Consider the following 23,381-nt stretch of genomic DNA (forward strand, 5'->3'; position numbering starts at 1 on the left):
GATATTCATGTCAATAAGTTACAAAGAGTGCAAAATTCTGCTGCCAGGGTTATTGTAGGGCTTCCTCGTTTTTGCCACATCACACCAGTTCTTTTTGGTTTATACTGGTTACCTATTAGATATCGCATTCATTTTGAAATACTACTGTTAACATTTAAATGTTTACGTGGGCTAGCACCACATTATTTGTCTGATTTGGTTTCAGTAAGTAAGGTTTCTAGGTATAACCTCCGGAATCATAAGGGCACTCTGCTAAATCCAGCTAGTGGGGAATGTAAAAAAACTTTAGGTGACAGGGATTTTCAATCTGCGGCCCCTAAACTGTGGAACGCTCTTTCTGTTGAAATCAGGAATGAACTGTGTATCAGGAAATTTAAATTACTTGTTAAGATATACCTTTTTAAATTAGCTTTTACTTAGAATTTTATACATCTTTATTGCTATTTACTATATATTTTATTTATTTTATATATTTATATTATTATATACTATACTATATTATGTTATATCTATATTTCTTTTTATCCAATTTATTTAATTGAATGGCAAAGTTAATTTCTGCGCATATAAACATATCCACATGAAATATGCGCGTTATAAATATATTATTATTATTATTATTATTAGTTATGCAACCGTTGCATGCAGTACTTGTGGTCAGCGTCCACCTTATCACAGCCAAGTTATGGAAGTCCTGGTTGAAAGTGCTGTACTAATGACAGTAATTTTTCTTCTCTAGTTCTGTCAACGTAAGAATGCAAATGGGGAAAACACGACTGACCTTCGTAGGTAAGTATTATGTCGAATAAGAAAACTATAATGCAAAGCAGTTTGAGCTGTGTTAGCATGCAAACTTCGCAATGAGATCAGTTGAACCAGAAACCATGATTGCACGTGTAAATAAGCCATTTTATACAATCTTCAACGTAAAACAAAGAGATCATAATTAATATAAAAAGTATAAGTTCAGACAAGTGTTTTCTTTATTGATGGATTGCATTCCCAAGAGAGTTAAAAGACAAAAGTATGGCGGCCATTTTATTGCCATTAACAATGGATGCTAGTATAATGAGAACACATTTGTTGAATGGCACCAACGCTCCTTCGAGAGGCCGTGATGACTTAACGTACAATCGAAAAAATTCGACTAAATATCTCTTTGTACGCTCCTGCTCATTTATAAAACTATACTTATACATTTGTTTGGCATCCCTAAGACATGCGCACTAAAGAAGTTCGTCAGATTCTTTCATAGCTGTTTATACGTTGCGTGACTCCAAGTGTCACGTCGTCACTTGTTATGAATTCAGTCAGTACCGTTTTAAAATGTTCTGTCGTTGCTTTACTTAAATGTCATACTTCCCACTTTCATAAACTATCGCTTGCTTGATTGGGATTTCTTAACGTCGTGTGACTGTGCATGCGTCTCACGTGTCATCTCGACTGTGTCATGCGCATAACAATCTAAAGTAATAGGTAGTTCGCCTCCTTTCATAGCTGTTACGGAATTTTTCCGGTCGTTGCTTAACATATTCTTCTTCCTGAAGTTGGAAATCATGGACACTGAATTACTCAGTACTCTTCTCGATCTCCAAAAGAACATGGATCCCAACATAGCTTTTCTGAAGCGTCGACTTTGAATACTGTAAACAAATGGATTCACTGTGGAGTTTACGAGCAGGAAGATGTGCGAAATCATGTAAAGAAGATCCAAAAAGGAAATGTTATTCAAATAGTTCTTAAAGTTAAAAACTATGAGGTTTGGAAGCCAACAAATTGCATAGATAACAGCAACAGTGATGACCATTTTAGTGACCCTCTTGCGTGACATTGTGACTGCAATGCGTGACGCATCCGTGACACTGTTCTTCTTGATCCATAGATCAAAGACGACTTTTCCATACAAATATCCCATAGAGAATAGAGGGATAGGACCACACGTCACCAGCCACATCAAAGCCCATATCTTCTGTGCGAGCGCAGACCATTCTTTGACACAAGCTTTCTTCTCATAGTCGTATTCGAGAAGTACAAAATATGGCATGTTGAACGAGAACGCGTACAACCAAGAAGCAAATAGCACAATCTTGAGCTTTTTTTTATTCAGTCTACCACGTGAACTATGAGGATAAACAACAGCACTGTAACGCTCGACGGAGATGACGATCAGAGTAAAGACCTGCGCATGAAGCCCCACCCAGGAGATGGACGCGTACGTCAAGAGCTTGCAGATGATGTCGGCGCGCAAATCATTGGGATATTCTACCAATTGATTAAAAACATATCGTGGAAGAAGAAAGATCCCAACGAGAGTGTCTGCAATCGCAAGATTCACCAGCAAGTAGTTCATATTGGTCTGCATGGATCGATTGCGAAGAACAGAGAGGATAACAAGTGTGTTTCCAATGATGTTGATGGTAGAAAGAACAGCAAAGAATATGCGGCAAATAACAGCATCTTCTTCGGACACAGCCATTACTTTCCTGATCCCAAAAGGTTTACTCCAATTAAACTTTTAGTCCTTTGTAATATTTTTGTGTTGTCACTGTCAGAGTCGGTTCAAAAAAAGAAGCTGATATGAAGTGAAACTGAAGTCGAGCGATTATTTCATCCTACTTGACGAGATGGACATGTGTCAAATGATTGATGAGCAGACTCTTCTTACATCACCACCTTGATGGGGAAAAGAGTCAAATTACAAGAAAAAAGAAAGAGATTAAACACAAATAACCTAGGATCTATTGACACAGATGCTCCCACATTATGTGACGAGTGTATTATACTCGATTGCATTAAATATCGGGTTCAAAACATAGCTGCTATAAATCTCAACATTATATCATAGTATAAAAATATAGTAATAGTTTATTATTTGTTTTGCGCAATTTAACATTATAATACATTCATTTTTATCATATACATACCGAGATTTACTCAATATAATATATTGTAATTCGTTCCCTGTTCCCGATCAATCACAAAGCGCGTTTCGCTTTTTCACGTGTGAAAAAAAAGATACGTCCAATTACTCGCTCGAAGACTCGCTCGTTGGTTTTATGATACTTCACAACTCGTGAGTAAAAACCGTAGAACCGTAAAGTTGACTCGCTGGAATAATGTCCATGAAAATATTCATCGCGTAATATTTGGAAAACGCTCTCATACATTTTTTTCATATTGCAATATGTTGGGTGCCTTGATGAATACTATCGACTGGCGCAAGTCGCTTTGAAAGTTTAGGTCTAGTTTTCGAGAAAATAAGCGGTAAACGATTTCTATGATGTCATCATTACGTCATAATGAAAAAGCCGCTTTAAACTAATTTATCATTTTTGAAACCTTTAATCCTTTCCTGACATTATGTGAAAAGCGCATGCAGATCGATTTATTCAAGACGAAGTTGTAGCCGTTTCAATGCGGCTAGGTGTGCCAGACCAAAACTACCCAGAGCCTCCATAAACGAGAAAAGCGTATGGAAAAGCAGCGGTTCTTCCGTTATTGTAAATCATTGTGATCACACGCCGAAACTCATTATAGGTTTTGTGAGTTTCCTCTGGTCTCGTAATTAGCCTAGTAGGTATCAATATCCTTTTTACCGATAAACAGATTCATGTACTTAATAGATTGTGTGGGAAATTAAGATATTGAAATGTAGGGCCGTTCGTATCAAAAGCGTGCGCCTTTCATGAGCTTTACTCTAATAAATTATTTATCCTATTTAACTAGGTGTCACTTTTCTACACGAAATGACAAATATTCATCACATCCAATAAACCGGAATTAATCTATTTGATGAAGCTGGCCGAAAATTAGAAATTTTTCTTTAGAAATTTGTTGCTTCTTCACGACTTACTATCCTGTATACGAAAGAGCATTTTACGTACAAATATAGCCCACTTGGTTGTTAAATGACAGCTAAACTAAGTTTATCTAAGAATCCTTGAAGTCCATCTTATTTCTTATGCAAGTTCAAGTATGATGTATCCTGCGAGCAGAGTCTCATTTTACCTCCTCTACAGGCGTAAGTATGATGAAGTTTCATCATGAAAAAGTTCAAAGAAAAATCTGACGAGAGGGTATTTGGTGTATCAACTTTCATAAATATCAAATAGCAAAACAAAAAAAGAGCATTTTAATTTTTATATTAATTAGCGTACCTGAGCTTTGTTTTTCTCTGGAAAATCAAGCTAGAGAGAAACACCAAACGATTTACAGTTTGAAATTCAGAGTAAGAAGTCCTTGCTGTCTGTATGATGCTCTTGAAGCTTGCGATTCTTCGATAGAAAACGTCTACAAATAAACATTTATTTGCACTTGCCTTTTTAGCCGTTACTGTGGAGCTTGCTTATCAACCATGCAATGTGATTGGCCACCACATTGCTATCATAGATCAACCAATCACATTACTTTTCTTTTATTAGCCAATCATAACCAATGATAGGTCAACACACGCCTTTCCCACAGTTAGCCAATGACGACTCTTCATTAATTATGCGGTTTCTAAAATGAATCGTAAGCTGATATTTGATTGGTTTGTTGAGGCTGATATTTAATTGGTTGATTTGAAGCTGATATTTGATTGGTTGATAGACGTACGACAACATCACGAGACAGGATGTTAACAACAGCTGTACTTGGATTAAGAGACAGGATGTTGACAACAGCTCTACTTGGATAATTGTGGAGCCTCATTTCATATATAAATACTTATTTCTAACATTACAGTTATTGATTTAAGTATATATTACAGGCCTAATTTCAAGAAAAGGACAGCTGTAGGAACTTTGTTAGATATAATTTATGCTATTTTACAGCTAAAACCAGTAATCAAGGGAAAAAACATTGTATTTAAAGTCGTTATTAAAGTTTTATCATCTTTGTCTAATAGGTTATTATAATTAGGTAATTGCATGTGGCTACTTCAGAGCTGCCCAACGTCATTGGTCTTGGAATTGAATTGCTTTTTGTTTAGAAATGGCGTGACTGTACTAAGAGCGAGGGCTCTGAACTCTACAGCCGCATCATGTCATGCGCCTCTAATCACCTCCACATACGTCTCAGGTTGGCATCACGTGAGTAGAGTTTGTTAGGTCTCTCTCTTGATGCGAATGCTTTTCTCTAAGTTTTCCGGTTGTTCTCTCTCCGCAAAACCTAACACGCGACATTTTAACTCAATCTATGAGTTAACCGTGCCCCCACTTTGATCAGCCCTGAAGTAGTTGTCTCGGGGATCGATAAAGTTGACGTTGGGTTTGGTTACGACAGGAACGACTGTGTTAACACACTTCATCTTTGACAGGAACATTAGTCATTTCTATTGCACTTTCTTTTATCCCTATTCGGTAAATATTAGAGGGTTGAGCGTTATTTCTAATATTTGCAGTAAAAGACTTTGACCGCTTTGTTTCTGGTGTCTCGCTCATCACCAGCTGCTTCTGTTTCCAGAAACACAGGCTTCCCATCATAGCTTTTCTGAAGCGTCGACTTTGGATCGTGTAAACAAAGGGATTTACGCTCGAGTTTAGGAGCAAGAACAGATGCGAAAGCATGTAAAGGAGATCAAGAATGGGAAAATCATCAAAGTATTTATGAATGTTAAAAACTATGAGGTTTGGAAGCCAACAAATTGCATAGATAACAGCAACAGTGATGACCATTTTAGTGACCCTCTTGCGTGACATTGTGACTGCAATGCGTGACGCACTCGTGACCCTGTTTTTCTTGATCCATAGATCATAGATAACTTTTCCATACAGATATCCCATAGAGAATAGAGGGATAGGACCACACGTCACCAGCCACATCAAAGCCCATATCTTCTGTGCGAGCGCAGACCATTCTTTGACACAAGCTTTCTTCTCATAGTCGTATTCGAGAAGTACAAAATATGGCATGTTGAACGAGAACGCGTACAACCAAGAAGCAAATAGCACAATCTTGAGCTTTTTTTTATTCAGTCTACCACGTGAACTATAAGGATGAACTACAGCACTGTAACGCTCGACGGAGATGACGATCAGAGTAAAGACCTGTGCGTGAAGCCCCACCCAGGAGATGGACGCGTACGTCAAGAGCTTGCAGATGATGTCGGCGATCAAATCATTGGGATATTCTACCAATTGATTAAAAACATATCGTGGAAGAAGAAAGATCCCAACGAGAGTGTCTGCAATCGCAAGATTCACCAGCAAGTAGTTCATATTGGTCTGCATGGATCGACTGCGAAGAACAGAGAAGATAACGAGTGTGTTTCCAATGATATTGATGGTAGAAAGAACAGCAAAGAATATGCGGCAAATAACAGCATCTTCTTCGGATACAGACATTGAAATTACCACGTAAGCTAGCAAACTAAGAAATGTTAATTGGAGATGAATATATTTGTTTTATATCTTGCTAGCAAGCAGTTGGAGCGATAAATCTGGTCATCAATGGCTTGTAAACGTCAATATATGAGAAGGTGATGCGACACGGTAGAATACCTTTTCATCTTCATTGAGATCACTGCATAATTGTCTTCTACCTAACGTTAACATACAAAAAAAAGATAAGATAAATTATAAAAAAATTGGTGCTGAAATGAGATATTGAAGAAGTTACAAGAAATCCTGCCCATAAAATTGATGTTCCCATCTTGGTAGGGCCAAACTGACCTCTAGCTAAGCTACACTCAAAGCTTTAGAAAAGCAATAACGAAGTCTAGATTAATGAAGTTTTAACAGCATGAACGTATTTTTTGATATTGCTCAGATGTGTATGAGACAAAATTGGTCACGAGTAAATTGAGTCAAAGAAATTAGAAAGGAAATTAAAAACATTAATCTTGCTTAGAATACGAAGAAAAGTGTACGTTATGAGTTGCTCTCGCCTATAAAAGTTAGTTGACAACTATTCTATATTATGCCGAGGAGAAATCTGTTATCAGACTAGTCAAGCAGCTTTCTGACTGAAGTAATATTTATGACGGTTCCAATGTCACGTTTTGTTCTGGGATTCTAATAAAATATATTGTCTTATACGCTTCTTTAGTACGAATGCAATTTCTAAGGTCCCACTGTGGTGTTCCGCAGCGTCATACTGGGACCTATTTATTTTCTTCCCGCTTATGGATCCTTCGTTTATTATTTCAAATATTCGAGAATGAGAACGAAAGTATTTCATAGGGTAAAGAAAAAAAGCTGTTATTATAGTTGTTCGTAATATAATAGAAGAGGTTTCGTATATTTGGGCAGCTTGACCTTGAGTAGTGAATTATATTCATTACCAACAAGAAGTTAATAGAGGGATCAGAACATTATTCAGTGGTCATGGTTTACAACAGCTGACCAAATGCTAAAGAAAAAATAACAAAGGAAGAAAGTACAAAAAGGGGGAAAAAGGACTGAGAAATAGCTATAGAAAAAGGGTTTTTGATTGAAAAAAATATAAAAGAGAAACAGTTGAGTAGACGCCGTGTGGTCACATACCAAGAATACATTTATACGTACAAAAATTACGCTGTGAAGGATCTAGAAATCTTAGAGTTGAGTCGATCTCACTATTCAGTTTTCAATTAATCCTTATAACCATCTAAACAAGCAAGTGTTGAATTGTAGTTTATCGAATTTTAAAAAATAGACACTCATCGTCTTCATAAAATCTGTGTCAACACCGAACTGGAGCTTTGAATGGCAGATCCCACTTTCTTTATTGTATTGACCAAATGCCTAGACTTGAAAGAATTGTTTGAAGGCAATAGAGTGTATCTCTGATATCATTTTGCTATTCAACTGGAAAAACTAATTATTAGTAAACCAACTTTGAACTGTACGAACTGTATTCAGGCGAACGTCTTTATTGTTTTCGATACCTTCAGAAACTACTTCCTTTCTTATAATTTCATTGCGATTTTTAAGCAGTGAAACATGATAGCAAACAATACTGAAAAAAGAATGGTTTGCCAGGTGCTACGCAAATTCAACAGACCTTTTGTTTAGTATACAATTTCCGTGTAGAGTGTTAATATAAAGGTCTTGCTATTAAATAAAAACAAAAGGAAAAGTCAAAAAATAAAAAAATAAATAAATAAATAAATAATAATACAGTGCTGCTCTGGGACACATATGGAACTTCTATCCAACAATACAAATGGATTATAAAAGACGAAATGACTGCATACGTATTTCAATCCTAAATACAACACTATCCTATACAAACACTTCTTCTAGGCTTTTCTTACTAGTCGTCTAAACTTTGGTACAAATTAATTAAAAAAACTTCCAGGAAGGTAGTCAGTTTGTTTTCCTAGCTGTAGGAGTCAGTACACAAACAAAAGTGACAGTTCTACAGCAGAAACTCAAACAAAACCACTATCATTTCCAGCTGAAATATTCCAGTTCGTTATAACTCGTTTTGTATTTGCCTAATCTTTGTTCAAAGACGGAATTAATATATTAAAGTTACAGAAAAATAAAGTAATCAGAGTCGGGAAACGAGAACGTGTTAGACATCTGTTGTTTTTGTCAAGTTAGTATCTAACTTTTAGTTTTTAGGTCTAAAATGGTGTTTCAGGTTCAGTTATGTATTTTTTTTAAAAATTCCTGTTTGATTTCAGTGCAAAAATATTTCAACATGAAGTAACTTATAACTACTTGAAGTTATGGCTGCGCTTGCTTTCGAAGCGCGCCTGCGAGGTAAACTCCTTTCCCGCCATTTCCCCCTAGGCCACTTAAAGATTGAATTTAACTTCTAAAGCTTTAATTTTTATTTTAAAAAGTTAGACGCTCTTAAACCTCGAATTTCTAAAGTTTAAAATTTATGAAAATATTAATTACATTTATATGCAAAGAGAACCGAGCTTAGATAAGAGAGTGGAAGACCAGATGAAGAATTTAGAATGATCCTTCGTATCATTTTAAATTACATGCATAAGAATAAAAAAATGATATTTGGTAAAATTTTAAAGCTTCTAAATTTCAGTGACACGAAAAACCGATTCATGTCTAAATTGATAACGAACCAAATAATTTTGTTTTAATATACATCATGAAACCATGATAAAAAAACCTTTACTTAGTTTAGCTGTCGTCCTATGCGTGTCCACTGACTATTGAAAAGAATTAATATGAAGTGCTTCCTTTCTACGATAAAAAAAAGTTGCGGATCTCCTTACCTTGTGTTTTTTACCTTTAGAAAAAGCGTAGTTAATTTACTATGGAAAGAAGAATAAATTTTGTGCGCGTTCATCAGTTCAATGATTTCTTTAGATACAAGGTTTGTCCATTCCTTTCCTTTCCTTTTTTTAGTGAATAATTTAATCTTTATTAACAATAATAAATTTTGTGCGCGTTCATTATTCGAAAAATGAATAAATAATTATACATATTACCAACATCTGGAGGCTTTTCTTAGCCAATACATCCATCCCATAAACATAATTTAGAAAACTCTAAACTGTTGCGAGTCGATATTTTTAGCATATTGCTTAGGATTTTGATATTCATTCAATCGACATAATTGTGCCGACTAAAAATTAAGAATTAATTGGATACGTATTTCATTTTTCATGATTACCTGAGTCCCGAAAGCAATTTAAAAGATATTTAAATTGAAAATAGAATTCATCCTTTAACGAGGAATGATTATAACATGTCTTTTTTACATGACAGAATGCGCGATGACCGATCAAAAGTACAGCCAGCGTGGTGCGCAAAGTGTCCCAAAATTTGCTCTCCGTCAACAGCCAATCAGAGGTCAGTGTTAATGCACGGACAATTCGAAGTGAACGACGTTATGAGCATGTGCAGAAAATGTTCGTAATCTATGACATGCGCATGGTAAGATGTAAATCTATGATCGGTTCAAAAGCGGTGCGTCCTTCTATAGTTAATAGAGGGGAATGGTTAGGAAACCTATTGTTATCAGGTCTTTGTTCGCTTTTGATGTTGAACCGGTCTTGACCGTGCACAATGTTTGATTTATGCTCATCCGAAATTGCAAAATAAGTAAACATTAACTTTGTGTATGGGATTGCTGTAAGGAATATTCAAATATCTCTTACAAATCTTTAAGTATTTTGAACTAGCAGTCAAAAGAAAGATTTTTGTCTGTTCACTCAGCCATTGCCAACAATGGTAAAACAATGGTAATACCCAGGATTTTGCATGGTCAAGCTTGAAAAAAGTGAACAAAGACCTAGTAACAATAGGTTTCATAACCATTCCCCATTAACTATGGTCCTACGTAGACGTGTATATACTTTAGAATGAGTTTCGCCGGCGTCCCATCTATAAACCGCTAAGCTGCACCAAAAAATGGGATTTACCTTGATCTCTGTTGTTTCTCTCTCTGATAGCACTTTTGAGATTTCTTCGATAAATTTTCTATATAATCCCAGAACGAAATCTGACCGCATGCGTCATTCCTTTCAAGTTAGCAAGAAATTTCTATCGAGGTTTTTGTTTGGCTCGCTCCTCGAAAAAAAAAAGCTGATTACATGATAAAAATTACAAAGGAATGTTCTGCTCAAGTAGGAAGACGATTGTACGTGGGAAGGAAGACGTTTGCGCGCGCAGGAAGTCTGGCTATGATGGTAGCGGCTCGCTCCGACCTCAAGTCACATGAACTGGAAAAATCAATCGAGTTGAGATCATTGATAAATCCTGGAATAATAATAATAATGATAATAATAATAATAATAATAATAATAATAATAATAATGATGATGATGATAATAATAATAATAATAATAATAATAATGTAAACTTTATTATAATTTTTCTTACACACAAATGTAAACCTCACTATAACCTAGGCAGTTTTCTACTTGAATCGATTAGAAGAAAAGTTTGAATAATACAATCAAACAAACATTAAAAAGCACAACAAATTATTATAAAGAAAAGGAAAAACAAACAAACAAACAAAAAAAAAATGATGATAATAATACATTTATTTTATATAGCGTCAATTCTACAAGATTCAACAACGCTTTACAGACTTTAAGCTTAAATTACAAAACAGTATTACATTAATAAATATAAATAAATAAATAAATAATATATTCATAGAATAAACTAGTAATGATAATTAGCTAGGATGGTTATTGTACGCTTGCTGGAAGAGCCAAGATTTAAGATCTTTCTTAAAACCTGATAGAGAATCACAGGCTCTAATGTTCATGGGAGGGAGTTCCACAACTCAGGGGCTGCATGAAATAGCGTATATATAGCATGATGTCATAGCGAAATACATCAATACGCTAGTTTTAACAACAGAACTCTAAACGTTTCGCGGGTTTCAATGATTTAATGTACTTAGTTAACTAAAAATAATCACAGCTGTAAGCAAAGACAGTAATTGTTTGCATAAGGTGAAATTAAGATAGCTCGCTCGAGTCAACAATGGCAAGAAATTTCAAAGCGCCCACCAGTCATGAGATTTTCATGCAAGTGGGTCTTTTTCTCTTTTGAGTATTATTCAAATAAAAATGTCAATTCTTCCAATATCAACCAAAGATATTACTTTTACAAGAAGTTTAATGAAATTTTTAATTTTTTTGACTTGGACAAGCTAATATATGATTGATATCATAGATTATCTAAGCCCACCAGCAGCCTATTATGCCGAATTATATATTTCTGTATGGCTTTATTAATCTTCATGTCAGCAAACGAAAGTTTCTACAATTACACACACTGTAAATAATAGCTACGTTTTCATTCCCTACTTCACTATTGGTTTGATTGCATTGAAGGTTTTCGTTTTTTCTTAAACTAATTTGCAGCCAGGACTTAAAAAAACACCTTGTTTTCTTCCCCTACTTCACTTCTCGGGGTTAATTTCAATGCGAGTCTCTTGCCAAACTCACTCAAGCTAACTGAAGTAGCTTTTCACCTTAATCCATTCATCACATTGGTCTATTTTGTAAGCTTATAGTTTACATCTGGCTTGATTCCAATGTGAATCTCAAACTCACCTAAGCTAAGCTTTTCGTCTTCTCTTAATACAGCCGGCGGGAAAAAAATACCTAACAGGTTTGGTTAATTTTAAACTACAGTTTTTTTCTTCTTCATGCTACCTTATTTCTGGCTTGTTTGCTAAGTAATCTGAAACTTTCTACTCAAGCTTCTCGTCTCAATCGCTTAAATTTGCAGCAAAAAAAAAAAAAAAAAAAAAACACCTTTGAACATACTGTATTCAGTGATATTTCTTTTTTTCCTGCTTAACAATTCCTTTCACCAGTATTTTCTTTTTGCTGTTCTTTTGCTTCCATACTATACTATTAGTTTTTCTCATTTTATATATATTTAAATAATTAACTCACTAAACGTCCGGATGCATTATGAAGAACATCAAAAAACACAAGCCAAAATTTTAATTATGATTTTTTTGTACGAATATAGAATTTTCCAAGTGCACAGTGTGTTTGCTATTGCTTCGTTGTCACAAGAAAGAAAGAAGAAGAAGAAGAAACAAGAAAGGCAGAATATGGTTGAAAAACAAGGGACAAAACAAGGGACCCACAATTGATTCGCAAAGATAAAACATTTTAAATTGTGGGTTTTATCCCATCAAATGACGGAACATACATTGTCAGTCACTAATTGAGACATTACATCGACTAGGATGGGGCAAATAGTGTTGGATTCGTACGAAGGAGTACTCTTTATCCAAGTGTTTATCGGTGTTCTTTCCATTTGTGGCGTTCTAGGCAACACTCTCGTTGTCTTATCTGTTCTTCGGAATCGCTCGATGCACACCGTAATGTATTACCTCCTGATCAACCTCGGTATTGCTGACACACTTGTCGCTGTCTTTCTTCTGATGCGCTATGTCTTTGCTGATAGCATAGTCTATCCCTTCGATGTGCGCGCGGACGTCATCTGCAAGTTCGTGTCCTTGGGACCATTTCCTGGGTGGGGCTTCACGCGCAGGTCTTCACTCTGATCGTCATCTCCGTCGAGCGCTACAGTGCTGTTGTTCATCCTTATAGTTCACGTGGTAGACTGAATAAAAAAAAGCTCAAGATTGTGTTGGTCGTTTGCTGGATGTATGCCATAGGATTTATAATGCCGGATTTCATAGCGATACGATACGATCAGAAGAAAGCTTCCTGTATTTACGAGTGGTCTGACATCATCCAGAAGACGTGGGCTTTTCTTTGGTTTTTCGCCTGTGGTCCTGTTCCTCTCTTGTCTATGGGACTCCTGTATGGAAAAGTCGTCTACGATCTTTGGATCAAAAAGGATGGGAGGGTATCTGAGTCACGCAAGGCTGTGATCCGGTCACGCAAGCGCGTGACTAAGGTGGTCATCACCGTGACTATCATCTATGGTATATGCTGGCTTCCAAACCTTACTTTGTGGTTAACAGCCAACTTTATAACCATTCCGCATCTACCATTCATTGTAACTCTCACACATGTATTTCTTCTTTTCAACTCGAGCGTAAATCCTTTCGTCTACAGCGTCCAAAGCCAACACTTCAGAAAATGCATGCTGAGAACTCTGCACTTTTGGAAGCCAAGCAACTCCGTCACGAGTCATATCCAAGACACCAATACTAACACTAACACAGGTAGCGTGAATGCCATTGGTGGCATAGAGTCACGTGACATTAATAACTGTCAATCAAGTGTGGTCCTGGAGGGTAGAGTCCCTAGTGGGATCATTCAAAAACCGCATCGACATTTAGAAACGAAGAAACGCTTCAGTCTTGTCAAAGCTGCTGACTGCCACGCAAATACTGTTCACCCAGTTCACACCGTGGTTGTTGAGAAAGCCGGTTGCCATAGCAACGTTGGCTGCCAGGAAAATGAGCTGCTTACCATTGAAAAAGGTTTCCAGCAGACTACGGTACAGCAAACATCTGGCAAGGAATCGAAAGATAAAGATTTCAGTGTATTTCAGGTAAATGCTGGAGCATCTGAATCTAGCGAAAGTGGAAAGGCAAAGTTTGAACAAAAACATCTTTTAGTAAAGTCGAATGAGAAAAAAGAGATTGGAGATTTTGGAGGCATTTGGATGGGACCGAACGGCGATGACAATAAAGAGGACTTTTATTCCTCGGTGTTACAAACACCAGAAGAAAAGGAATCCAGAGATAAAAAAATACGAACCGCCTTTATAAAAGTTAGGGCTTTTACTGCATTTGCACAAATGACAGGTGATATGAAGAAAGAAAAGAACAACATCACAGCATTGTATCCATCTTTTCTTGACGATTTAAAGACAAGAGCCAAGGAAAATAATCTTGAAGGAGAGGACGTTGCCAAAGGGAAGCAGGGCTATCGAGATGAAGTCAAACAACATACAGAAACTGCAGAAGAACATATGGAAACAGGAAATCTAAATTACAGCCGAGAAGAGGCTGTGTCTGCAAGTGAAGAGGGAAACCATGAAAATAACGGGAGGAATGAAACTTTAGACAGTAACAGAAAGAATTCGAGTATTATGGAAAGTACTACTTCAAGCTCAAACGGCATAAAAATTCAAAGAGGGAGTAAAAAGATTAGTTTTATTGAGCTTCCAGATGACATAGAGCGTAAGGAATTAGTCCTTCCTCGAATCAATCAAGCTCGGACACCATTAGTGACTGCTAAACACTACACTGGATATGGCAGTGAGAAAAGCTTTGAAAGCTTTGATAAAACATCTAGGTCACAAGAGAGGGAAAAGTTGAAACTATTGAGAGGTTAGAGGGATTTGGACATTACCAAGTGAATGTTGTTTATCATGCCCAGTAAAACTTATGTTTAGTTCATTGCCATCCAAAAAACAACAACAACAACGAAATAATGAAAACAAACATGCAAGAGATAAACAAACAAACAGGAAAACATACACAAGCGAAAAAAAACAGACAAACATGCAAAGAAACAAATAAATAAATTTAAAGAAAAAGGCAAGCGAACGAGCAAACAAACGAACGAACAGAAAAACGAACCGTGAAACATGCAAAGTCCGACAACAGAGCAGACAAACAAACTTACAAACAAACATGCAAACCCAACAAATAACAAGCAAACAAACAAAAAAACAAGAGAACAAACACAAAACACTATGAACGAAGTCAGTTAAAGAACTAACAAGCAAACAAGCAAGTAAATAAATGAACCGAACCTTCATGCATTTAAAGGTACGAAAAGTACCAAATACTTTATCCCGAATGATCCAACCTCGTCACTTCTCGAAGGCACGGTAATGAAAAAAAAAAAAACCATGATAATAGGCTTAGTTTTGTGTTTCATTCTGCTTACGTAATTTTCAACAATCAACAATAAGCACACCTGCGCCGGTTGTAGATAGTTGAGCGAGACAACCACCTTGACTTATGGAATCAGTCTAAAAAAATAACGCGAAAAAAACAAAAGTTTAACTCAAAGCAATATTTGTCCACTTTTAGAATCGAGTTACGGAAATAGCGCGTAACTTGAAAAATAAGGTTCAATCTGTTGGGTTCGAGTTACGTAACTCGAGTTTGATTTCAACGCTGTTTGTCATCGAGTTACGCACAGATGCAAAGTGGGCGTGGTCCCCAAGACATGGGTGTGTCCGAGCGCGTAACTTGAATAATGTGTAACTCGAAAATCGTAACTCGAAAATTCTCCAGTTTTTCCTTCCCTCAGTCAGACTTAACAGCACGCGACAAGGAATAACACGGAAGTCAAGCGTGAATAATCAACAAGCAGCAGTGAGCGAAAATAGTTGTGAACGTACTTATTTTTATTTGACTGCCTTAAAACCCTTCAATGCATATGAAATTAAAGGAGAATATTTGTAAAAGATACATCTTTCAGTGACTTTATTTAGAAAAAAATCGTTCGACGATTTTTTGAATGCCGCTTTCATCGATATTTTCTATCGCTTTTGACAACAAATGGGGTAATTTAGCTTCATATCAAAAAATCCATTACGTTAGAAAGAAAGCCACAATTTGATTCATACTCAATAAGGACAGTGTCTATATCCGTACCTATATTCTAGTTACTAAAAATATTGAATCTACTAAGTTCCGGTTTTGATGGTATAAAGTTGACACGTTGGAAAATAATAGTCAAAGTCCATGAAAATATTCATCGCGTAATATTTGGAAAACGCTCTCATACATTTTTTTCATATTGCAATATGTTGGGTGCCTTGATAAATACTATCGACTGGCGCAAGTCGCTTTGAAAGTTTAGGTCTAGTTTTCGAGAAAATAAGCGGTAAACGATTTCTATGATGTCATCATTACATCATAACGAAAAGGCCGCTCCAAACGAATTTATCATTTTTGAAACCTTTAATCCTTTTCTGACATTGTGTGAAAAGCGCTTGCAGATCGAGTTATTCAAGACGAAGTTGTAGCCGTTTCAATGCGGCTAGGTGTGCCAGACCAAAACTACTCCCCGGCATAATCTCCTTAAAAATCACCAGAACCAATCAAGGACGACACAATAACTCGTCTGAGTCAGATATCAACAAAGCATGAAAACAAGAAAAGCCCTTCAAACTATTCAGGCATTATATATCAGTCCCATTCCACAATATCAAGCAAACAAGTAATTTCTTTCAAAATTGTTTAGCGTTTGGCTTTCCTGCTAGCAGAATCTCTCTTCTCTTTCTCTCAACCAAAACAAAAGGAAAATAGGTTCTGCTAGCAGGGAATTTAATGTTTGGCAAATTAAAGCTGTCAAAATTTAACATGTTAGCGTTGCTAGCCAATCAGATCAGGCAGTTCGACCATGATCTAAAATAAACACAATAAAGAGAAAACCCTACCTTGGTTCCAGAAGCGCTTTCATGTGTTTTTATAAATAAGGCTATGTTTTTGCGAGCCGAACAAATATATATTTTTATTATATTCGGTTCGCAAAGAAACTCGCTACGCTCGCACTCTAGCGCCTCTGGGTCCATGGTAGGAAAAACCCTCATTGATCTGCACGTTTTTAGCTGGTAATATAATATTTTTCTATTCGCACACTTTTCGGGTTTTATCACTTGCCCCCAGCAATTGCCCTTATTCACTATGACGTCACATCAAAACAATCTATTGTTTAAACGCAAAGGATCATGGTCGTCGGAAGGGGTCAAATCAACACAAATTCGACGAAAATTGTTCTAAAACCCGCATCAATCCACGAAGAGAAGTAGAATAGCCAGCAAACGCTCAGAATATTTTTAGTACATATTTTAAAACACATCATATCTGAAAACCAGGCCATTTTAGATTAAACTGTTTCGCTAGGAGCAAATTTCGTCGAACCCTCTATGGGATTTGGCGATTCTATCCCCCACATAAACAAGCAGTGACGTCATAGTGAATTAGGGCAATATTGGCTAACGCGGTTGCGGGTTTTTTTTTTTAGTATGGCGAAATTAATAAATGAATAATTTGATTGTATATGGCAACTGATCATGAGTTATCTATCATATAGATCCTATTGTTATCACTGACTAAACATTCTAAAGAAAAATACATCAAGCTGCGTAAAAATATTCACCTAAAGTAGTCAGTCACTCACGCAAACGGCAGTGACAATATCACTTCCGGTTTAAGGGCGCTAAGCAGGCTGGGTAAGTGTGAGTATTTATTTTTCTCAGACTGAATAAATTATTTTCAATGTTCGATCCGTTGAGCGTAACGTATGGACCTACTACATTTGATAATTGATTCTGAGAACTTATTATTTAAATAAGTATCCCTTGTGAATGAGATAGGGAAGTTAAAGCTCCATCATGGTAGAGCCGTACCACAAAGCTGCCAGAGACGGCATTGTCGATCTACTAAAGACAGCTACGAAGCGAGATACGAATCGTAAAGACGAAGATGGTATGACTCCCGTTCATTATGCCTCGAGTTGTGGAAACGTTGAAGCCCTTCGATTATTAGTAGGAAAAGGGTGAGTTTTAAAAAGTATAACACCTGTATACACTTCGGATTATTTTTTTTTCTTCGAAAACAGCTCATTTACACACCCAATTTCCTGCAGTGTGTGGGCTTTTTTCAGATGCACTTTAGTTGCTTTTCATATTCAGATTTTTATAATTCGGAAATAAACTCTCCCGTGGTTTTGAAGTTTTTATTTCAAGTAGGCTCAATAACCTTAGTCTATCCTTTAAAATCCGTTCAAAGAAGGTAAATCCTTAAGTATATTGTACAAAATAATAACATTGAAATCCATGCTATTGTATCGCATACAAAAACATGCATTTCGAATACTTTTTGTTCAGTATAGAATAAATTTGCATTTAAATAGAAATAAAGACAAAATAGTATTCTATTCGATTCAACTTTGATTTTTTCCATAAACTTTCTAGCTTTGTTAAAGTTTTCGATTAAGACTTAACAATGTAAATATGAGCTACAATAGGATACGAGCTTTTGATATACAATTTTTTTTTTTTTTTCACACCTTTCTTTAAAACGAACGTAAACAAAGTCGCGAGTAGAACTTGAGATGTCGAAAAAGTAGAACACAAGATTACCCTAATAGGTATGAACTATTACTTAGAAACTGGAAACTTAGTCTTGGAGTGCTTTCCACCGATTGCGTTATCAAATGCTCTAATTCATTTTCTAATTCGTTTGAATAAAATATATCCACTCCGAATGAGTGAAGAGTTGGAATTTTGCTGCGATTGAATGAATGAAACATTTGGAAACTCGACATCAATGAAAAACAATTCACAAAATATCTAACGAATTGCGTTGACAACGAAGTGACTCAAGCTGAAAATAATATCAATTGTTTTGTGTGTTGAAGACAATGAAAGAAATTTAATGAGTGGTACAACATCGATCAAAGAGCCTCCTAGAAAAATTTCACATTATATTTAGTGGCATTCCGTAAATTTTTTCTATTGATTAACCTTTACGCCTCCAATGTTTTTCACGAAGGTTCGAAGTTTCAAAGCCTTAATATATTTTAAAAGAACGGACAGCCAAGCTGTACACAAGTGGAGTTTTTATTTTTGAAGTTTCGGACATGTCGAGTCATTTTATTCATTCTATTTATTGCAATGATTTCCAAGAAAAAAAATGCCTCGCTAACCTATCATGAGGCATGCCCACCTACAGAGACATGCGTCAAAGGTCGATAATGGTTCGCACAGCGTATGCAGTTCATTCTACAAAATACCAAGTGATTATGCAAATTCTAGCTTGTGGCATATTAATCCTGTTAGTTGTTGCTAGTTCCGTACAAACTCACCACAATTATTTTATTTAAGTTCAAGAGGTCATTCTGGACATAAGTTCTCAAAGGTCTTGACAAACATGTATTCCTAAGCTTTACTACCTTATGTGTGCAAGATTAATATTACTCTATTTATGATACTCAATGATAACCTGCTGGCTTTCTCTCTCCTGCAGATGGTCTCCAAACTAAGCTGATTTCTATTGAATCGACATCTTTTTTATTTTGCTTCTAAAAACAATTCTTGAATCTAATTTATTTTTCTATAATTTTGACACACCCTATATTGAGTTGGCCTCCCAAGCTCCAACCACCGAAGAAATAATAACAATAATAATAATAAAAAAACATTCACATATCAGAGAGTTAAAAGTACAAATAAAAGTAAAAAAAGTAGAGCCAAATATATATAAAGCTCTTGGATATTATATAATATTCAGTATTGTTCAAACTTTTTAATGTTAAGTTTGTGGTTACAGTGCATTTCACATTACTTTACTGCGGCGGGTTGGGAAGTTCGTTCGGAAGTTCACAAACAAAGTTCAGTGAACCGTGAACTGTTTACATCTATATTTCAAAATTTTGCTGAAATTGTATTTTAAAAAATCTCAGATGTTCCAAAACATGACCTCTCTAAAACAATTAATGCACAATATCGGCTTTACCAATTATTATTAAGTGAAAAACAAGATAGCCAATATACATGCGAACACATTAAAGCAGTACGACCTTCAAACAAAAGTAGAAGCAAATTGTTTATGGGTTTTTGATTTGGTAAAAGATCCTATTTACCCAGAGCTTTTTTAAATTAGATACTTAGCTTCTTTATCCATTTTCAATTTTGATGACTATAAACAATGAATAAATTTGTTTTGGTTGATTCAATGTCTTTTAATAGGCCTTTTGCATCAACAGGTCACGTGACCCTATCCCCTGTAAGGAGAGACGTTTTGTCAAAATGAACACCAGAAATGGAAAGAGCACCTTGTCATTAGTAAGAAGGCAAAGTTTCAGTTGCCATCCAAGCACATCAATATTTTCCCATACAAATCCTTATGGAATATTCAATTTTATATTCAATGCTATTTCTACTATAGTCGACATCATAGGCTAAAACTTTGCCTTCTTATTAATATTGAGGTGCTCTTTCAATTTCTGGTGTTCATTTTGACACAACGTCTCTTTTTACAGGGGGTAGGGTCATGTGCCAACCAGAAATGTATTGGACAATCCAGTGAAGCAAAGTGACACAACCTATTGTTAAAATGGCTGGCAAATTAACAATTTTGTTTCTTCATGACAGGGGGAATCCTGACAAGCCAAATTATGATGGGGCATCAGCTGTGCATCTCGCAGCATCCTGTGGTCAGCTTAACTGTTTGTCGTTTTTAACCAACTTTGGGTGCAATATTTGGGCATTAAACAATGATGGTCGGACTCCCTTAGAAGATGCAGCATATCATGGCCGTATGGAATGTGTTCGACATCTTGACGGACTGATTGCAATCCAGATGCTTCGAGATAAAAAAGGAGTGGAAAAACAGAAACTCCATGCAAAACGGGAAGCCATTAAGAGAGTAAAAAAGCAAAGAAAACTGCAACAAGAAAGAAACAAGGCATACGAGAAGAAAGTGAAAAATGAATTAAAAGATAAATATGATCAACTGGGAAATGGAAACATGGGAGAGGAAGATGACAATTTGGGAAAGCAAAGTGCAATATCTATGACAAATGGACGGTCACGAACTTTCTCCGAGTTGGCAGGGGGGCATGGGTTTGATGACAACAGTGACCAGTGGGAAGCCCAAAATGCAACTTCACATGTTTATTCTGACACATACTCTGAAAGGTCAAATCTATTCAAAGCACTCAAAGGTAAAATTCATGATACTCTGCAGAGAAAAAAACCAGGCAATACTTTAAATCCTGAAACAAAGCGTCCATCCCTAAGCCAACCAAATTTGATTTTCAAACCAGGTCCAATGGCCACTTCAAAGTCTCTTGATGACTTAGATGTTATTAAAGAAACATCATCCCAACTTCAAGATGGATCCGAGAGCTTGGTGTCGGATGATTCCGACTGTGATAATCTTAGTGCAACATCAGGACACATAATAAAGAAATACGATGACAAGGGGAATGTTTCCACAGAAATTCTTTATCCATCTGTGTCAAGCAAGTCAAATGGTAGCATGAAAAGCCATAAAAGTCAAAACAGCCAATCCTCTCGAAAGAGCAGCACAAGTAATGATCATGATCAAGAAAGCTTGCAGTCGGCAGGATTTGAAGAAGACAACTATTCAGCAGAAACTGAGGTTTCTGATGACATGAGAGCTGTTGTTACTTTTCTCTCAGGGTTGAACTTAGAACAGTTCTCTACTTCATTTCTCAAAGAGAGTATCGATCTTAATGCGTTAATGCTGTGCTGCGATAAAGACCTACAGGAGCTAGGCCTTCCCCTCGGTCCACGACGCAAGATCTTAGAAGCAGTGAAAAGAAGGAAGTTGGCTTTCAAAAGCCCAGGACTTATGACTGATTCAAAAATTTAGAATTAAATTAAAAATCTGAAATAGCTAAATTAACAAAATAAAAAAGCTACTTTTTTATAGACCAGCACAATTAAGTTGCACCAAGGAGTTCAAATTATAGTGAAACTGCAAGGCATTTAATGCAAAGAAAATATTAAGAGTATAGTTAAGCCCCACTTAATGGACTGTAACTGCTTATTAGAAAGACATTCTGTTGTTATGAAACCTTTTTTTGTTTTGCTCAGTGGTGATACAAAAATTAACCTGCTTAATACTGATACCTTGTTATTACATTATAATCTTGGCCCCCAGGCTTATGTAGTAACAGGGATTAACCAATTCTAATGAAGAGCTAATGAAGGAATGTTTAATGATAACTTGTGTGTTACAGTTATGTACCATTAGTGTTCTCTGTGATTAGCATTCTCTGCAACCAGTTTGAGTGTCTTCCTGCAACACCTTTGGTGGCAGAGGAATACAATATGTGACGACACTAAAACCAGCTGTCAAAAGGAGACTAGGAATTCTTTATCCTTAAAAATATCAGCAAAGTCAAGTACATTAAAAAATCACACGTCCAAACTGAAATAAAAAAATCACCTAAGTTCTCTAGATAAAAGAAACAAATTGCAATCCATACGATGAGGCAGTCCCTAAAACAGTAATTACACAACATGGACAACTCGATGCATTAATTTTACAATATAACAGCACTAGATAAGGTACAGCCTCAAACTTCAGTGTTGGAAACTAAGTTTAATCTCAAAACCATCCTGATTACAAGTTAAAAATCTTTTTTTTAAACCAAAGTTCTGTTCATTCCTAGCCTACTTGCATGTAAACCATTTTTTTAGCAAATATTAATATATAATATTGCAGTCATTGAGTGAATTTATAGTATTAAGATTGTATCGGTGAATAAACAGTTCTACATTGTGTGTTTAATTGTAAGCCACAAACTATTTTTACAAATAATTTGGAACAATAATTATCATTGTTCCAAATTTAGTTACAAAGTTAAAGCAGTCAAAAATTCTAGGTAACAAATTATTTTGTTTTGATCAAAAGTTCCAAATTCTTTATTAGAGCACGTGCAAAGCTGAATGTGAAAAAAAGTAATACGTAATATATGCAGTACGAGTGGGCGTGTTGTATCAGATATACAACCACGAGCCGAAGGCGAGTGATTGTATATCTGATACAACACGGACACGAATATTGTATATTACTTAAGTAGTATAGGGGATGGGGGTTCCAGCGCAACGACCACCGGAGGATTACCCGTCTAAAGTACCCCCCTCGATTCGTACCGCGATTACCCGCATCCCGTGTTTATGTAAAATATGTTAGTCTATATATGGAGTGCGAAGATTGCAAGAGAATTTTTAAGAAAGAAGTGGACTTGAAGAAGCATTTAAAGATGAAGACGAAATGTATGAGCAGCTATAATTGTGGATGTGGTAAGAAGTTTGAGACTAAGGTTAAATTGTTTTGGCATTGTCAGGATTGTGAGTATGACTACGACGATCTGAAAAGGGTCTGGAATTAGGTATAAGATATCTCCTATTATATAGATGGAATCCCAAAGCAATTTCGAAACGGTGTCAATACCCGGTAACGGTGAGATTGATGTTAGACAGTTTTGGCGTCAGTCAGAAAGGAAGGTCAAGAGAACGCTTCGAAAAGGCATAGAA

General features: G+C 36.1%; 4 protein-coding genes across 5 annotated transcripts; 2 read left to right on the top strand and 2 right to left on the bottom strand.

Moving 5' to 3' along the window:
* Nucleotides 1-965: 965 nt before the first annotated feature.
* Nucleotides 966-4,826, bottom strand: LOC148910448 (allatostatin-A receptor-like). Its single transcript, XM_089032113.1, has 2 exons — nucleotides 4,158-4,826; nucleotides 966-2,673 (listed from the first exon to the last, which is right to left on the bottom strand). The coding sequence occupies exon 2, from the start codon at nucleotides 2,474-2,476 to the stop codon at nucleotides 1,376-1,378; it is 1,101 nt and encodes a 366-aa protein (XP_088888239.1). The 5' UTR covers nucleotides 2,477-2,673; nucleotides 4,158-4,826; the 3' UTR covers nucleotides 966-1,375.
* Nucleotide 4,827: 1 nt separating this feature from the next.
* On the bottom strand, nucleotides 4,828-6,762 carry LOC148910449 (pyroglutamylated RF-amide peptide receptor-like). The gene is made up of 2 exons (XM_089032114.1): nucleotides 6,483-6,762; nucleotides 4,828-6,219 (listed from the first exon to the last, which is right to left on the bottom strand). Exons 1-2 carry the CDS (start codon nucleotides 6,494-6,496, stop codon nucleotides 5,277-5,279), a joined length of 957 nt encoding a protein of 318 aa, XP_088888240.1. The 5' UTR covers nucleotides 6,497-6,762; the 3' UTR covers nucleotides 4,828-5,276.
* Nucleotides 6,763-12,606: 5,844 nt separating this feature from the next.
* LOC116304906 (uncharacterized) lies at nucleotides 12,607-15,333 on the top strand. Its single transcript, XM_089031701.1, has 2 exons — nucleotides 12,607-12,741; nucleotides 12,828-15,333. Exons 1-2 carry the CDS (start codon nucleotides 12,607-12,609, stop codon nucleotides 14,676-14,678), a joined length of 1,986 nt encoding a protein of 661 aa, XP_088887827.1. The 3' UTR covers nucleotides 14,679-15,333.
* Nucleotides 15,334-17,588: 2,255 nt separating this feature from the next.
* On the top strand, nucleotides 17,589-22,632 carry LOC116304917 (pre-mRNA splicing regulator USH1G). 2 transcript variants are annotated; one of them, XM_031714714.2, is made up of 3 exons: nucleotides 17,589-17,863; nucleotides 20,463-21,034; nucleotides 21,137-22,632. In XM_031714714.2, exons 1-3 carry the CDS (start codon nucleotides 17,700-17,702, stop codon nucleotides 21,706-21,708), a joined length of 1,308 nt encoding a protein of 435 aa, XP_031570574.2. In that variant the 5' UTR covers nucleotides 17,589-17,699; the 3' UTR covers nucleotides 21,709-22,632. The 2 variants fall into 2 exon arrangements, with proteins under 2 accessions (XP_031570574.2, XP_031570573.2); XM_031714713.2 differs by having other exon boundaries at nucleotides 20,463-22,632.
* Nucleotides 22,633-23,381: the final 749 nt, after the last annotated feature.

The sequence above is a fragment of the Actinia tenebrosa genome, unplaced genomic scaffold (genome assembly GCF_029948245.1).
Source record: "Actinia tenebrosa isolate PJP-AT-01 unplaced genomic scaffold, QUT_ActTen_1.0 PGA_scaffold17__23_contigs__length_9995812, whole genome shotgun sequence".
NCBI classification, from domain to species: Eukaryota; Metazoa; Cnidaria; class Anthozoa; order Actiniaria; family Actiniidae; genus Actinia; species Actinia tenebrosa.

What these genes read in the sequence shown, in the direction of transcription:
- LOC148910448 (XM_089032113.1), bottom strand. Translation starts at nt 2,476, where the DNA reads ATGGCTGTGTCCGAAGAAGATGCTGTTATTTGCCGCATATTCTTTGCT.
- LOC116304906 (XM_089031701.1), top strand. Translation starts at nt 12,607, where the DNA reads ATGGGGCAAATAGTGTTGGATTCGTACGAAGGAGTACTCTTTATCCAA. An exon ending in GGAATCGCTCGATGCACACC is followed by an intron (nt 12,742 to 12,827) that starts GTAATGTATTAC and finishes CTTTGCTGATAG; the next exon opens with CATAGTCTATCCCTTCGATG.
- LOC116304917 (XM_031714713.2), top strand. Translation starts at nt 17,700, where the DNA reads ATGGTAGAGCCGTACCACAAAGCTGCCAGAGACGGCATTGTCGATCTA. An exon ending in CGATTATTAGTAGGAAAAGG is followed by an intron (nt 17,864 to 20,462) that starts GTGAGTTTTAAA and finishes TCTTCATGACAG; the next exon opens with GGGGAATCCTGACAAGCCAA.